We start from the raw sequence: 18383 nt of genomic DNA on the forward strand, positions 1-18383 counted from the left end.
CACTCCTTTGAGTAAGAGAATCATTACAGAAGAAAAATTCTGGGCTGCCTCCCCACTCACAATGCCTCTTAATTAATTGATCTTGCTGATGGACGGGGTGGGTTCTGAGATGCCACATTTTAAGTTTCACACTCCACCTATCACGGCTGCCATTGATGAAATCAGAGTGTAAACCCAACCCAAGTTGTGTCATAAAAGTCTCAGAATTAGAATTAAGGGAATCTAGTTCAGTTTTGAATTGAAGTTTATAAACCTCTTGAACTAAGAGTTACACACATTTAATAAACTGTGTAAAACCCATCTTTATGTGAAGTAAGAGAACCTGCAAAGAAAGAATAAAATGTATATGTGTAAAGAAAGAGAGCAAGTGGAGGAAATCTTGGCTCCTTTTTGGATTTTTGTTTTCTGGATCCACATACACCTGAAAGTCCAGCTGCTTTTCTGCTACTTTGAGTTTGGTGAGACACTTCTATATTCTTAGAATAAATACCCCTGCCTTGCCTCCAGCTTGTTCCTTTGTTTCTTTTTACTTAAAGCCAAACAGTCCTAATTACTATATTTCCTCAATTCTAAGACATGCCTTCAATTTAGTAATATCCTTTTAGGAAAAGTAAAGAAATCCTTTATTAAATGTCTATTCATTGATTATAAAATGCATCCTGACCTCAGAGATGTTAAAAAGTGAAAAGGTGTGGATCCTAAATTAAGGAAATATAGTACTGCTAATAACAAAATCTGAAATTATAAAAGAAACTTACTGGAAAGTTAAATAATTCCTACCCATGAAAGAATCCGTTCTAACATTCTTGCTAGATAGTTATTCCGCTCATGTCTGAACACTTCCAGTGATAGGGCACTCATTATTTCATTCTATTGTTATAACACTGAGATTCGGATGATAAATCACACTTCAGTTAGTATCTCCAAGTAAGTAGAGATCAGTTAACCCAGAGATGTGGGAGGATCTTAGTAACGTATCATCTCGCTACTACATCTTCTTTTAGTTAAACGATGTATTTATGTTTTTATGCAAATGTGATTCTCTTAAAACTAAACTGAGTCCAAAATTGTGGAGTATAGCCATATTAACCTAAAATCATTATCTTCTTTGGACAAACTTAAGAATATGAAATATATCAGTCACTTTATGTTCTGATATTGCATTGAAAAAGAACATTGCATATTAAATTTGTACCTTTACAAAATTACATATTTTAAATGGTTATATTAGAGAAATTTAACTGTCTTTTGAATTTATATATTATATTCCCTCCTTTTGTTTGAGCAAGAGCAAACAATAGAAACATATTTTTAAGCCCCTATAGAGAAGCTGGTATAAATCTAACTTTACCAAGGAGGCTGGGATAATTAATAGAAATGAGAATAGAACCATCTCCTAACACAATCCCAGACTCATAAAAATTATAATTTTTGCATGTATAACTGCATATTTTTAGTGTTTCTGTCAATTAGTATAATTTCATACGTACACCCTTGTCTCTGGTGCCTAGGATTTCATCAAACACAGAGCAAGTAATCAATTAATGTCTGCTAAATGCGTTGTGAAAGCTAACACTCATTTGAGGAAAGATAAGTATTGCTAGACTTGAAAATAAAAGCAAGCTCTGTTTTTTCCTCAAAGTACCTCTCAGCTTTTCCAATGGCAGATTCTGATCATCTCAATGATTTTTGTGTTGAAGGTCCTTAAGAGACAGCAGCGGGATGACCATAGAACCTGTAACTAAGATCCATCTGAGAGTAAAACTAGAGGTTTCAATACATAATGGATGAGATTTGTCATCTTTAGAAATGACAGATAACAGTAACTGGACTGCTGAGGAGATATGGAATCACTCAAATTCAGAAAAAGTAATGAGGATGTAAGTTCTAAGACGCCTGATTTTTATAGTTAAAAAAAATGGCTATCAGTGAAGTTCTTCTGAAACATATTTGAAAAAATAATGTGTTATGTGAAGGGAATTAGCTGCATGGGGGCTAGAAATGGGAACCGAAAGAGCAAGAATTTGGCATTTTGATCTAGCACTATCCAAGGAACAGAGAAAAACTGAATTTGGCAGACAAAGGAATCTGTTGGGGGCTTCTGTGCAGCAGGGCTAGGTCATCAGGATTGGCATGAGCCTGAAGAAAACATCTCTCAAGACTATCCAAGGGTCTCTGCTAAAAATCTTTCCCATTAGTAATCTTATTCCCCATATGCCTTGACCCCAGGAAAGCACTGTCCTAGGTGGGATATATGTCTGTATTCTGGTCACAGAGAGAGTACCCTAATAGTTTTAACGAATAAAAAGGCACTCTGGTGGCATGTTCTGAGCCTGTCCCTGATGACTTTTGGGTGAAGTGGCAAAATTAAGTTTTCAGATTTACGGTGATGGGATCCATGCCGGAATCATGATCCTCTCCAAGATACTGCCCCCCTCTTAGGCTACCTCTGGGCTTCTTACCAGGCATCCTCAAACTTGTCTTCCCTGGCTCTCTAACTTCAACAATATATGAAGATGAAATATTTCTAAAGCACCATGTAATTATAAATCATCTTTAAAATCTTGAATAAATAACATGAATCTCTGTAAAGTGCAAGGAATAGTATAATAAAACCATTCTAGAAATATAGGATTAAAGCCATCTCTGAAATCATGTAGCTTTTTAAAATTTTGTTAATATTACCCTTAACTAACTGAATCTAAATAAACATTTTAAAATGTAAATTTCTTTTCAGTTACTTATTATTCCAATTCTATAATAAGTTGTTTAAAAATCCTGCTATGAAAAATTTGTTGTTTCTTATTTTTCTTTTTCCTTTTTCTATTTTTAAAAACAAGTTTGAAAAATCAAGCATTTTTTTCCTTTTAAAATACCTTTCTTGGATATCAGATTAATGGCTATAAACGTCTATATCCAACCCATTTTAAGTTGAAGGCAAATAGCTTGAGATCATTGTAAAGTAACATTTTCCTAGATTATATAATAAATTCCCCTCAATGACTTTTCCATTTATTGTAGCTAGTATTATTATAGACACACTTACTTTAATGACATTAGCAATAAGTATATTTAACAAGTTATACCAACCCAAATTTTCCTTTACACAAAAAGATGCTTTCTTGTTATTACAATTTTAACAAACAAGTTTTTAAAATCCACTCACTAAATGCGAACCATGTTTGTTTCAGTTGAAAGTACATGCTTATATCAGTCTGAATCCCGATGTGATATACAGTTAAGTGAGAATCTGGCTGTCCCTGAAGACTGCTGTATTCCCGGTAACAGTGCCATATTCCTTGAAAAGGAGAGAAAAGTAGACTAATATAAAATGTTATTTTCTGAAATATAAGCTATACACTTATAACACATATCTACATGAAATTGATTAGCATGGTCATTTTTACAAAGGCAAGATTCATATTTCACAGTAAATATTTTATGTGCATCTAATAGTCTAAATGTGCTATTGTATTCAATATAAATGTTTTCAGTATTTGTCTGGATGACTGTGGCAACATCTGGCTTTAAATGACCTTTTAACTAGAAACAACCTTAATGTCCATCAATAGCGACTGGTTAAAAAAATTATGGTATATTTGTACAGTAGAACACTGCATTTCCATATAAAGAGGAGAAAGTGTAGTGTTAGTGAATGATCACTAGATGTTTTGTTAAGTGGAAAAAAGAAAAGTACAAGATGATATAAAAATATGCTATAATTCATATAAGAAGTAAGAACTATATATATTTTCTTATACACACATAAAGTATCTCTGGGAGGATACATAGAAATACAATATTTTTTGCTTCCAGGGTGGGAGACTTGGTGACTAAGGAATAGAATGAGAAGGAAAATTTTCACTGTATAAACTTTTTATCTTTTAACATATAATCTATTTAAAAAGCAAATTTTAAAAATTATTTAAGTTGAAAAAAGCCCTTGTGAAATCTTTTTGATGGTGAAGGAATGTCTTGATGGAACTATCTAAAAGCATATTCTTATCAAAGATTGCGTCCAGGCAAGGCAAACGTGGACTTACTGTATTTTCCCCAAGACTCTGTGTTTCAAACTGTATATGACTTTTCACATGGTCTAGATAAAGTGGGAGTAAAAAACAGAGTTAAGAGCCCTATTTATTTTAATGACCCATGGGTCTGGATTAGGTCCATTGGATATGTTCTAGCAATAATGAGGAAAATAGCTTTTAAAACTTCTAACTGTAAACTAACTGGTTTTTTTCCTAGATACAAGGTGAGAGGGTATGGCCCATGGAAAGACAAAAAACTAAATTAGAAAGGACAGTTGTTTCTCAAAGAAATATAAGATAAATCCCTTCCTTTTAGGCACTGCTTTCCCTGTGAATTTTAAAAAATTGCTTTAAAAATGCTTTATGGAATATTTGATACATACAAAATTATATGTAATGCAGATGTTGGTGTTAAAGCATAAAGTAAAATAAACACATATGAATGCATCACCCATCTTAAGATTTTATCATGCTAATTTTGCTCTAATTACACAAAATAAAAATTTTTCTTCTACCTGAGTTTCATCCTGTCATACCTACTGCCTCTCCCTGCCAAAGAACAATTATTCTGAATCCTGTACTTATTATTCTCTTATTTGAGCAGAAAGATATGTTGAAATATCTCCTTAAGGGGTATTTATATCCCATATTTATTATTTATTGATTTATTATTAATTCTTATAGTTCTCTGACTTTTGAGGCTATTTTTAGATGCATACATGTTTAGAATTAGTATATCTTTTTAGTAAATTGTATCCTTTATATCCCTAGCAATGCTTTTCATTCCAAAATCTATTTTGTCTGATATTATTATGGCTATTGCAGCTTTCTTTTGGTTAATGATTGCTAGTATATTTTTATCTATCCCTTCACTTTGAAACTTCCAGTTTCCTTATGTTTTGTGCAACTTATGTAAATAGCACAGCTCCAATTTGTATATTTATATCTTAATCTGACCTGACAATCTCTGTATTCTAAATGATGAGCTTAATAAATTTATATTTAATGTATTGCTATATTTATTTTTCAACCTTCTTACTTTTTGCTTTTCCTGTTCCACTTTGTATCTGTACTTCTTTTCTTCCAATTCTTGTCCTTTAAAATTTGATCAGTTTTTGTTCGTTTACTTATATTCTATTTTTCCCCTCTACTGGTTCAGAGATGTCTTCTCTGTTTTTAGAATAAATTACCCTTGAAAATTGACTATGTGTACTTACTAACCAAGTCTAAAGTCAACACAAGGAAATACAAGAAACTTAGATTACTCAATAATCACCCCAGGCTGATTATTCCTCTGTATTTTATTTATGTACAGTTAGACCTCAAAAAATTGGATATTATCATTATTTTATACAAAGGTTGTTAAGCTCTACCTATACATTTACCAATTCATTTTCTTTGCTCATCATTCTTTCATGCATCTCATACATTTTTGTGGAATCATTTTCCTTCTTGAAGTAGGCATTCCTTTAGTATATGTCTATTTGTAAACTCTGGTTTTTACTTATCTTAAAATATCTTTATGTTACTCTTATTCTTGAAAGATAGTTTTGCTGGGTGTACAGCTGTAGGTTGACTGTTATTTTTTCTTAGCTCTTTGAAGGTATTATTCTAGTTCTTTTGTTGCTGTCAAAAAGTCTGCTTCAGGGACTTCCCTGGTGGCGCAGTGGTTAAGAATCCGCCTGCCAATGAAGGGGACACGGGTTTGATCCCTGGTCTGGGAAGATCCCACATGCCACGGAGCAACTAAGCCCATGCACCACAACTACTGAGCCTGCGCTCTAGAGCCTGCGAGCCACAACTACTGAGCCCACGTGCCACAACTACTGAAGCCTGCGCACCTAGAGCCCATGCTTCAAAACAAGAGAAACCACCGCAATGAGAAGCCTGCGCACTGCAATAAAGAGTAGCCCGCGTTCGACGCAACTAGAGAAAGCCCACACACAGCAACGAAGACTCAATGCAGCCAAAAATAAAAATAAATAAAAAATTTTATAATTAAAAAAAAAAAGTCTGCTTCAGCCTAATTGTTCCTTTGTATATGATCTGTCTTTTCTCTCCAGTTGTTTTAAAAATCTTTTGTCTTGGGCTTCCTTGGTGGCGCAGTGGTTAAGAATCTGCCTGCCAATGCAGGGGACACGGGTTCGAGCCCTGGTCTGGGAAGATCCCACATGCCACGGAGCAACTAAGCCCATGAGCCACAACTACTGAGCCTGCGCGTCTGGAGCCTGTGCTCCGCAACGGGAGAGGCCGCGACAGTAAGAGGCCCGCGCACCGCAATGAAGAGTGGCCCCCGCTCACCGCAACTGGAGAAAGCCCTTGCACAGAAACGAAGACCCAACACAGCCAAAAAAAAAAATCTTTTGTCTTTGGTCTTCTGAAGTTTCACAACAATTTCTTTCTTTTACATCATTAATTTCTTGCTCTCTAATGGGTCATTCCGAACAGTATACAAGCATGTTGTTCTTTCTCACATCTTAAAGAATAAAACAAAAGATATTCTACTTTTGACACTCTTCCCCCAATCCACTGCCCAATTACTCCCCACTGCAATAAAACTCTCCCAAATAGCCATCTATATTGTCTATCTGCAGTTCCTCTCCTCCCATCCTCTTTCAATCCACTCTAACCAGACTTTTCTTTCTCATTATTCTACCAAAACTGCCCTCATCAGATTACCAATGATCTCATCACATTTCTAAATCCAAGGTCTAGTCTCAGTTTCTCAATTCTCATCTTTCTTGACCTATCAGCCCCATATGACATGGTTTATCACTCCCTCCGCTTTTGTTGTTGTTTGTTGTTGTTGCTACTTTTTAACTTGGCTTCTATAACATCACCTGCTTTTAGTTTTTTAAAAAACCTGTTTTTCCTCAGTTGTCTTTGCTGGTCCCTTCTCTTCTCCCTGACCTATTAATGTTGGAGGACCTCTGAGCTCAGTCTTTGGTCCACATCTCTACGTATACCTATTTTTTGGGGTAATCTCAGCCAGTCTCATGGCTCTAGTGCTGCTGACTCCTAACTATATTTCTTTAGGCTAACTCTCTCTTTCTAACTCCAGACTGTATATTCAACTGCCTACTTGACATCTCCACTTTAATGCCTAATAAACATCTCAAACTCAACATGTTCAAAATTATACTTCTGATCAATCCCTTTTCTAAACCAAAAGGTTTAGAACCTTGCTCCACTCAAACCTTCCCTATCTCAGTTGATGTCAACTCCATCTCTCCAGTTGCTTGGATTAAAACCTTAGAAGTCATTCTTGACTCCTCACACTCTCTTTTGAACTGCATTCAATCCATCAGGAAATTCGGTTGGTTCTACATTAAAAACCTATATGCCCATCCTTATTGCTACCACCTTGGTCTGAGCTTCCCTCATTTGGCACATGAATTACTGCAGTAACCTATTCACTGATCTCATTGCTTCTTCTCTTGCCTCACTATGGTCTCTTCTCAACACAGGGGCTAAAGCTGTCATCATTTCATATCCCTTCTCTACTCAAAACCCTACCTTGCCTCCCCATTTCACTCAGAGTAAAAAGCAAGATCTTACAATAATCTATAAGTCTCTGGCCCTCCATAAATTCTATGACCTCATCTCCTATTCTCCCCTTTACTCAGTACACTCATCCACACAAGCATTCTAGCCATTTCTTCAACACCTTCAGGACTTTGCGCTAGCTGTACTCACTGTCTGGAACTTTTCCTTTATCTCCAATGGCTAACTCCATTGCCTCCTTCAAGTGTTTTCTCAGACCTCTTCTCAAAAAGGCCTACCCTACTAATACTGCAATTTGCTCTCCTTGCCCTACCGTGATACTCTCAATCCCCCTTTATCTATTCTACTTTTTCTTTTTTTCATGGCAAGAATCACCTTCTAATAGAAAATTTGCTTAGGCTATAAGTATCAGGAAAGTTAGAACGTTTGTCTTTTTGTTTACTGTTCTTTCTCAAGAGCCTAGAATAGTGCCTGTTACACAGCAGCTGCTCAACTAATATTTGTTGACTGAACAAATAAAAGAAAGTACAACTAGATATGGGTGTCACTTCCCTTACTCTCCTTGGTATAATTAGAGTTTCCTGTATCTTTGAATTTATATCTTTCATCAGTTCTAGAAAATTCTCAGCCAATACCTTTCAAATATGTTGATATATTTTAGGCCCTTCTCAATCTATTCTCTATCTCTCTTAACCACACAATCATATTTTGTCCTCTTGTCACATTCTGCTGTATTCTGAGTAATTATTTCAGAGGTTCATCTTTCAGTTCATTAATTCTCTATTTTACTATTTAACTTATCAATTTAATTTTTAATCTAACACAGTATTGCTTTGTTTTGAAAAGTTCTATTTGGTTCATCTCCATGTATGCCTGGATATTTTTTATGATTTCTTTTTTTTTTAATTGTATTTTTAATTCTTAAACATTTTATACATGATTATCTCATGTTCTGTATCAATCCATATCTGAATTCTTGGAGGCCTCAATCTGATGTTTATAGTTTCTTTTGTTTTTTTTTAATATAAATTTATTTATCTTATATATGTTTTTTGGCTGCGTTGGATTTATTTATCTTATATATGTTTTTTGGCTGCGTTGGGTCTTCATTGCTGTGCACAGGTTTTCTCTAGTTGTGGTGAGAGGGGACTACTCTTCGTTGTGGTGCACGGGCTTCTCATTGCAGTGGCTTCTCTTGTTGCAGAGCATGGGCTCTAGGCGCACAGGCTTCAGTAGTTGTGGCTTGTGGACTCTAGAGCACAGGCTTACTAGTTGTGGCGCACAGGCTTAGTTGCTCCGCAGCATGTGGGATCTTCCCAGACCAAGGCTCGAACTTGTGTCGTAGATTCTTAACCACTGCACCACCAGGGAAGCCCTCTTTTGTTTCTTGCAAAAGACCATTTCCTTGCATGTTTGGCAATCTTTGATTGCAACTGATAGTTTGTTCATTTTAATCTGTGGAAACCTGGTGATCTGAATTGAAGGTGCTTTCATCTAGAGGGGATTTATATTTGTTTCTGTTGGCAACAAAAGGGTACTACCAAACTGGGGTCACTTTATAAGTTTTCCAGGATCCCAGACCTACTCCAGGAGTTTCAGGTCTGACCCTCTACTCTTCTGCTGGCTCTAAGTGTCCTGATTGTAGCCCTGGTATGGTCCGCCCATAATTTCATATGTGCTTCCTGCTCAGTTCCCCACATTTTAGTTTGTGGGTTTAAAATGGTTTTCCTTTTGGGTAGATTTCCTTTACTTCTGGTAAGCTCATCAAAAAAATACATTACACAAAACAATACAATACTATTTTATGCCATTATTTCATAGCAAGAGGACCCTTCAGGTTATTAATTCCTCCATACTGGTGGATGTGAAAATCTCAGCAGTGTTTTCCAATTTATTTTTCCATTGCTTTCTCACTCCTGTCCTAGTGTTTGTTTGTTTGTTTTTAAAAGTATGTTCCCTGGGCTTCAAGTCCTCTTTCCTCAATAATATTCCTGCATAATAACAAAATAATAGGTACCATTTACTGAACAATTACTATGTGTTAGGCAGCTCTCTAAGTACTTTATATACATTATTTATTAACACTCACAGATTCCTATTATACAGTTGAGGAAACTATGAATTAGAGACACTATGTACTTGCAGAGAATCACACAATTAATATGTGATGATTCTAGAACTGTGCCTTTTACAAACTCCAAATACATATTTGTAACCATGGTGTTATATGGCCTCCCCTATATATCTCTTAATTTGTTCTGGTCAATGAGAATTGTTCATATGCTCAACCTCTAAGATGGCAAAGGAAAGGGGATATTTTGAGCTCCAAGGAGGAAAACAAAAAACGACTTTTAGACAAAAAGCTTTCTTGGGAGTTTCAGATTAGAGGACAGCAATTCTTGCATTCCTCTACCAGACTGACCCACCTCTTCACCGGCAGCTGCACAGGAAGAGCAGATAAGGAATAATACCTGGAAAGACGTGAACAATTGTCTAGAAACTTAATGAGGATAACGAGCAGGATAATAACAATACCCCAAGACATGCTGAGTGTTTGCTGTATTCCAGGGACTGTTCTAAGATCTTTATATTCATTGTCTCATTTTACACTCACAGTCTTGTGAGATGGAGATACCATTATTGTGCTGATGTTATGGATAAGGAAACTGAGGCTTATAATCATTAAAATTTTCCAAAATCTCCCAGTTCAATTATGGAGCTGGGATTGGAACCCAAGTTAGCTACAGATTTTGCGGATTCTGCTGGTTTCTAATACTGACATGTTTAAAGCTCTTCTTTGAGTGACAAAAATAGGAAATTGTTATTTTTGGTATCTGTGACCATAAAATCTCATTGTCAATCTAAATGGTGTTGTAGCAGAAATCATTCTTTTGGATAGAAACCTCTCAAACATTCATATATTGGCCCATACATTTATTAGAAGACTGAGAAGAAGCTGCCATAAGTGCTATACTGTTCGTTAGGAGAGACTTTAATTCCTTTTTTAGTGTTTGCATTTTACCTGTACTGCATTTGGCAGGATTGAGTTAATAATTAGAGTTCAACCTTGAAATAAAGTAACTCTCCATCCAATGTGTGATTCAGAATACTTGCCTCTAGAGGGTGATGCCTCATTATGGAGTACTGGCCAATTATTAAAATGTGTGACAGTACCTGGATTAAAAGTTCAAGTTGAAAGAGGAAAACAGATCAATCACACTTCTGTAACAATGCAGACCTGGCCTTTGATCAGATAGAAAAGTTAAAGGGTTCAAAGAAATTGTCTGAAATATTTTTCATTAACTTAAAAGGGATTCTTTTCACCTCCTTCTTAATACCCATGAGGCATGAGACCAAAGGCTGGTAGAGAAAAAGAGTAGAACTTTCTGATAGCACTTTTTTTTTTCCAAGATAAAGAAGAAATAATAGAGACAATATATGCAAAATTAAATAATTTTTCTCAATTTAACAACTTTTGGAGGGGAATAATTAAACTCACTGCAAGGAAAATGCTTTCTGGTGATTGATAATGGGGACTGAAAAGAAAAAGATTATTTTGATATTTGGTGATTTTAAGAGGGTAATACCTACCATAAGCTATAATCCCAATCACACCAAAGGTGAAGAGCCAGAAGAGGAAGCCGGCCGTGAACCGCAGGAGTATCACAAACATCCAACTGAGGAGCATGGCAATAGTCAGGCCACTGGAGGAAAAAATGCACAGCAAACACAGTGGGCCAGTGTGCTAAACATAGCAGAATGAGCACAGCAAGACAACACTTTTTTCTATTCAAAATGATTCTTGATTATTTTACCTGGCTATAGAAACATTTATAATGTTAAAAAGTATAAATAATTTTTGCTGTTAAGATTATCATGTGAAAGCGTAGGACCATCAGGGACTTTACACATGAATCAATTTTGTGCCTAGGTAAACTGAAGTTCAGTATCAATAGTTGTTCCAGGAAAAACCACAGTTCCTATCTGCCACAGTCCTATTTTTTTCCTTCACACTTACCCACCAAGGATAAAAAGCATGGATAAAGCATATCCATGAGGAAATTGTGCTGTTCTTGTTCTATCTACCTGGTGACTAATGAAAACCTTATGTAATGTAACACTCTAGCGGTAAGGGAACAATCTTAGGGCAGAAAGACAAGCAAAATAACTGCCCCACACAGTTCCTGAATCCATGATTTTGCAGTCATTATCATTCTGGTCTAATTATCTCTAATCGTTTGTGATGTCTAACCTCACTAGACATTTATTTCAGGTTCCCAGTGATCTGTGGGCCATTATTTGGAGCCGTGATAAGGCTCCTGTGTCTCCTGGGCCATGCAACTTTATCAACCAATCAACAGCACGAATATTTTCCTTCTGTTTTAATTTCTTACTGGGGTTTGATTGAGCTACTAGAGGTACTTCTTCACCCCCGCCATATATCCAGGTTAAAGTCATATTGGATTCTTCTAGGTAATTTCATCAAAGAGAACTCACTAAGATTGGAAATTTGGCTGATGCTTCTATTAAGAACTGACACCACTGGTGATATCTGCAAGTTTCCAAACAGACAGAGCCTGGCACATTTATTGAGTTTATTGTCTTCAAATATTATCTTTAAAAAGAAAATATTAATAATACTGTCACTGGATAGATGACAGCATGTATCAGAGTGCCCCCTCAGCTCACAGTCTTGCAGAGCCTGTGCTTTTAACTTCAGAAGCCATTCCCTTTTAAAAATCACAGATACTTTAATGCTGAAATATTCAACATAGTTGAAGAATTATTCTGTGGCATAGTCCAAGGGGGTTATTAAAAAAGGTCGGGGGGGGAAGAAAAGAAATATAGCTCTTTACTGTTGTGTGGTTTTTTTTTTGTTTTTTTTTTTCTGTTGTGTGTTTTTAATTGCCGCATAAAAATTCTAACTGAATAAACTAAGTCCCAGCATGTCAGTCTTTTGCTTTATATGTATAAAATAGATGAGAACAGAAGAGTTGAAAATAAAGGGAGGTGTAGTTTATGTTCTAGCAGTTCTAGGTGTTTAGTCCCTGGGTAGAGAGTATTTCAGTGTGTGTGTTGGGAGTGAGGAGGGCAGGAGAATCTATCATAATTTACACTTTTTTCAGGTAAGAGTGGGAAAGCCAAAACAAAGGAAAAACATAGAAATTATCTAGTGATATTTGGGTCTGACAATAGGGGCACCAGTTTCCTGTCAAGTATAGACTACAATCTCTGCTATGGAGATATATCCTGAAATACACACTGAAAATAATTACTGTAATTGTGTAAGACAAAGCATCAAAATGAGTAAAATCTGATAAAACTATCTAGTTTTATAGCTCCAAAAACTACTCACTAGTATTTTACACACAGTGCAATTTTGACTTTATTAAGCACCTTATAGTTAAATATGTCTATCTTGTTCCCCTAGTATTTTTATAACTGTTCCACATTTTCTATGCATCTCTATGGTCCAAGAACCATACCAGGAGTTAGGAAAATAAAGATGAGTTAGACATAGTTACCATGGTAAAGAGTTCATAGTTTATCAGAGGGAAAGAGTCAGGTAAATAAAACACAAGACGGTGGTGCTATATGGAAGACAGGTATGTGTGTTTATATATAGGTATGTACACACGTACACACACACACACACACACACACAATGACTATGAGGAACACAGAGGGGCAAGTAATTTACTATAGCTGGGGAAGTCAAGAAAGACATCATAGATGACACAAAAGCTGATTTTAAATAATGAGATGGGGTTGCCCAGGACACAAGGAAGGATATGCTAGGAAAGAGAACAGAATGTGCAAAAACATGGGGGTTTGACAGTCCGGGGACGGGCATGCTATTTGATGTGTTTAGAACATAGGGTTAATCCAGAAACATGGATGGAGATAAATCTGGGAAACTAAGTTGGGCCAGATTGTAAGGGGCTTTGTAAGTATCTGAAGAAGTTTTCACTTTATTCTTTGACCACCAGAGAATCATAGATGCTTTTAGGGTACTTAGGGTACAAGAAGGTGACACAAGAGCCAGATAGTAATGACAGCCTTAGGCATATCAAAACATGTACCTGCTCCAGAAGAGTGACTACATTTTCCTTTATGTTTCAGAAATGCAAATCTTATGTATGGAAATTTAAAATCTCCTCCTCCCTTCAAATGTCTTTTTCAGCTTCTCTTAAGTACAGTGACTTTGATGCTGATGATAAGAAACATTATGTGGAAGGGCTGTGTTAAAAAATAAGACTAATCCTTTGGAGGTCAAGGGGAGGACAAATGAGTACCAGAGAAATAACACTGCATCCACTGTATCGTGTGATGAAAAGCAAACATACCACAGATATGGCCCCGCATGACTTGAAGTATATGTTTATAAGAGGACTTTTACTAGTGATTTAATAAAATTAAATTTACATTCTTATAACTTTCTGCTACCAGTGGGCAGATTTCCAAATATCTTTGCCTCATCTTCACTCTGTCTGAAAAAGAAAGTGGCAGGAACTGAAATCCAAGTCAACCTTTTATTCATGACTATGAATGGGGAATTTGAAGAAAGAAATTTTACAAAGATAAAATCAGATTGGGGCTGGAGAAGAAACACCTAAGCTTTCACTTACATGAGAATCCAATACCACGTTGTTGCATAGTCTTCAAACACTTTCACTCCAATTGCCCTTGCATCAAGGACTTTATTGATACCACTGAATTCAAAGAAGGAAAAAAAATCAATTATTTTTTGACTACCACTAAACAGAAATGTTCTTGTTATGATAAAAGGGATTTGGAAGCTGCAGTTCTAAGCATATTTTTAGAAACCATTTATCACTAGTGACTCATTTCCTAGCCACAACAATACATGAGGTGCCACTTTGGTAAACCTGCAAAGGTAGCCAGCTATAGCTGCACGCAGACGGAACATGGCTTCCAAGAGCGATAATCAGACCCCTCTCCAACACATGCAACACACCCTCAGTGTTGCAGGAGCCTCACTATAAGGCATGAATTTAGATGGTAAGATCAGCTTTTAACTTATAAAATCCATAGAGCCAATATAAAATCCATAGAGCCAAGAATGAATATGATATTTAATTCCCCTTCTTAATCTTCTGACAGCTCTGTAGCAGGAAGGCACAAAGAGGCACATACAGAAAAGTGCACCAATCGTTAGCATCCAGTTTGATGAATTATCAAAGTGAACATACTTAGTAACTACAGCGTAGTCATTCCTTTCCCCCATGTGCCCCAATTACAACACCTCCCCCTTCCCCTAAAGTTAACCGTAATCCTGACTTTTGTGATAATAATTTCCTAGTTTTCTTTTTAGTTGTACCATTTATATATGCATCATAGGGTAATTTAATTTAGTTGTGCTTACTTCAAAATTTTTCATCAATGGAATTGTACTATTACTTTATGATTTCTTTCACATAGCTTTGTATTTGTGAAATTCATCCATGTTGCTATCATATTCTAAACACACAGGAACTGCACTGTCCTACTCGGACTGCTAAAATCTTTTGAGACAGAACAATAAATTTTTTACAATGCCTTTATTTTTTTACTTCAAATTCAACAACTAAGCTATGAAATGGTACTCTGTGTGTTTATATTTGTGCACATACAAGTCTGTGTGCACCCAGGGAATTGTATTTCCCAATAACGTGGAACACCATGATGTATACAGCCAAGGGAAACAGAAAATTCACTTCCCTGTAGTTAGTCCATAGAAATTCGACACTGTACTGACAGAGCAGCATCATGGTTGTTTCACCTTTCTTAAGGCCCCCTTCCCTTTAAAATATCTAGCAGTTTTATTACTTCAGTCATTTTTTTAAAATGGTGCTTTAAAAAAGCATGGGTTTTTAAAATTATGCTTATTCAAAAGTAAATTATACTTAGGTCTTGCAATCTGTTTCCTGATGTCTCATTTCTATACCTGTTGATAATGAAAGACTTAACCATTTTGAAAAACATACTTGTTCTTTCAAATTCATTCTGCTTTCTCTTTTACTTGGCTTTCTTAATGAACACATACCGAGTTCTCTAATCCACAGTGACATGGATATTTCAGAATAATACATAATTCTTCCTCCATAACCCTTAACTTAATGGAAGTTTTAGTTTGGGGACAATAATGGGATGCATCAAAATTGAAAATGGGAGTGTAAACAACATACTTTGCAGCTGCCCTGAGTTCTACAGCATTTCTTGTCTTTCCACTTCCATCTTCAAACACTGTCTTATTTCCTACTGTTAAAGTGCCATTTTTAGTAGAAAAGTCAGGGAAACATCTCTGGAGATCTGTAAAAATAAATTAAAATTATGATAATCACTTTCCTCCTTCATGATGTCCTCCCTTTCTTAAGCCTTCTGTTATTTATAATCAAATTCTTACTAGACAATGTATAAATTGCTGAATATAGATAATTGCCCATTACTTGATAATCAGACTTTCTGATGATTCTAAGACTGACATGGAAAGCAAATACGATCATAATCTGAAGCTACATTTAAACTTGCTGATTATTTTATACATGGTATATTCATCAAGTAGCCATAAGAAGGACACACAGCACAGGTTTTATAAGAGTAATACTGATAACCTCTCACTCATGGTAAACACATTTTAATAAAAAGGCTATATTTACTTGAATGATTGGATGAATTTATTTTGTTATTTTACAAAATTCTTAGATACTCCTTGAATGAAACCTTGAAAACCAGAGTTTAGTGAACACTTCCTTGGGAAATAAGAATCAGCTCAAATTTTAGGTTACTAAGACAATTGAATTTTTATTTACAAAGTCTGAATAATTTGTCTCTATTCCAGCTTATTTACAAGTTTTTTTTAAGAGGGGCTGGAAATGGGAATTCTAAAGCTATCAAAAATGGCCCACACTTTGAAAACTAGCATTTCTGATAAGAGTTAATTTACCATTCAATCTTCTATGTGCTTATTTTTAATTATACAGAATCCTTGCCTCTTTACAAATCTTTATTACTAAAAATGTTTTAAAACCCCAATTTTAAATGAAGAGGGAGGAGCAATCAGAAATAGATAATTTTTATATTTTTTCTTACAAGAAGTATCACAGACTTGCATGGGTTCGTATGGAGTGTAAACCTGAAAATATGAAAGCAGCTGAAATAGAGAAAGAAGAAATATGTCTTTGTAAAGCTTTTCCTGACTTTCCTGGCTTAAAATGGTCTGATCTACCTACCTTCATCTTCCGTAGCATTTACAATCGGGGTGACTGCTTCAGTGCCCTCTCTCTCTCCTGCTCTTCCCTGGCAAATCTGACATAGTAGCCTCTACCAGATGCTTCCATTCTCTCTCAATCCAAACCGTATTTCTGTCTCCACCTCTCCATGCAAATTAGCCTCCCAGTGATCCCAGTGACCTCCTAGTTGCCAAAACCTCCAAATCTTTTTCAGTCTTCATCCTGCTTGAACCCATTACCTAGCACAGTGCTTGGTACATAGTGGAACTCAGTAAGTATCTGCTGTTGAATGAATTAACTTTCTGTTGAATGAGTCTTTGACATGGGAGACAACCCCTGCCTTTTAAAACTCTCTTCCCTTGGTTTACAGGCCCAGGTTCTCTCCTGCCTTCCCTTCTTCCTTTCTGTGTACTCTTTCTCTTTCTGCCCCTTCAACATGACTGTTCCCACATACAGAACCCCCGAAACTTGTTCTACGTATTATATCTGGGCAATAACTCATCTAGTCCGTTAGCTTTAATTACTAAATATGCTCATTATATGTTTGGAAAGTAGAGAAAATTTTATGAAAGAAGATACAAAACTGTACATAGTTTTACCACCCACAGTGAACTATATTAACCTTTTGGTGCATTTCCTACAGTCTTTCTTCTATAAGAATTTTTTTTTTGAGAGTTATAATTATACAGTACATGAGAGGTTGTCCCTTGTTTCTTTCTTTTAATATTACTTATTTCCATTTATAAAATCTTTAATGAGTGAATTTTATTAGCTGCATACTATTGTTTCAAGTACTATACTTAATCCTCTATTGGGGGGATACAAGTGATTTCAATATTTATCTTAATGTTTCCTTCACTAGACTGTGAAGGACTGTGCCTTATTCATTTTTGTATCCCCAATGTACATTTCATATTGTGTCATTTAACCAAACTATACTTATAAGGGCAGGATTATATGTTATACTTTTATACCTATTACATCTTCAGTGACTAATGATTCATTTTTACCGTTTTGCGTAAAAATTTGTAACATTCTTCTTGACTACAGACACTTGTTGCCCAGGACTTCCTGGTTAAATGCAGTTGCTTGCCAGGTCTACATCTTTGCTGCAGGGTTTTAATGATCCAGAGAAGAGTGATGGGAGCATGTAAGACATTATGTTTGATGGTAGCTACTTCAATGGTAACTGACTTTCTACTCAAACTGATGACTGTTGTCTTTCTTCCATTTTAAAAGAAATATGTACTCATTGTGGAAAAACAGAGATATAGAAAAAAGAAGAAAGAAGAGAGAAAATGGCCATAGTTTTGCCACCTCCAAAACAATCACTTAATATTTTGGCATATTTCTTTCCAATCTTTTTCTTTGAATAGTTTTTTTTCGTTGTTGTTTATTTTAATTTATACAGGCTTGTCATAATGCATATAGTATTTTTCATTTTATGTAACATTGTAACGTATACACAATACTTATGTAAAAATTATAAATATTTCATTTAATGAATACATCATAATTTATTTAAGCATTTCCTTGCTCTTGGATATTACAGTATTTCCTTTTAATTTTCTTTGTCTTTTCTTTTTTTTGGGGGGTGCTTTTTGGCATAACACTG

At 35.6% G+C, this 18383-nt stretch overlaps 1 protein-coding gene across 1 annotated transcript in view; it reads right to left on the reverse strand.

The window, feature by feature from the left end:
• The window catches only part of SLC44A5 (solute carrier family 44 member 5), a 352752-nt gene that overhangs the window by 30243 nt on the left and 304126 nt on the right, over nucleotides 1-18383 (reverse strand). Inside the window, exons 8-11 of the mRNA XM_059899408.1 lie at nucleotides 15725-15848; nucleotides 14165-14248; nucleotides 11127-11239; nucleotides 3167-3298 (exon numbers count right to left, since the gene is read on the reverse strand). Coding sequence (XP_059755391.1) covers nucleotides 3167-3298; nucleotides 11127-11239; nucleotides 14165-14248; nucleotides 15725-15848 — 453 coding nt within the window. The remainder of the gene's footprint in view (nucleotides 1-3166; nucleotides 3299-11126; nucleotides 11240-14164; nucleotides 14249-15724; nucleotides 15849-18383) is intronic.

This window comes from Balaenoptera ricei, chromosome 1 (genome assembly GCF_028023285.1).
Source record: "Balaenoptera ricei isolate mBalRic1 chromosome 1, mBalRic1.hap2, whole genome shotgun sequence".
NCBI classification, from domain to species: Eukaryota; Metazoa; Chordata; class Mammalia; order Artiodactyla; family Balaenopteridae; genus Balaenoptera; species Balaenoptera ricei.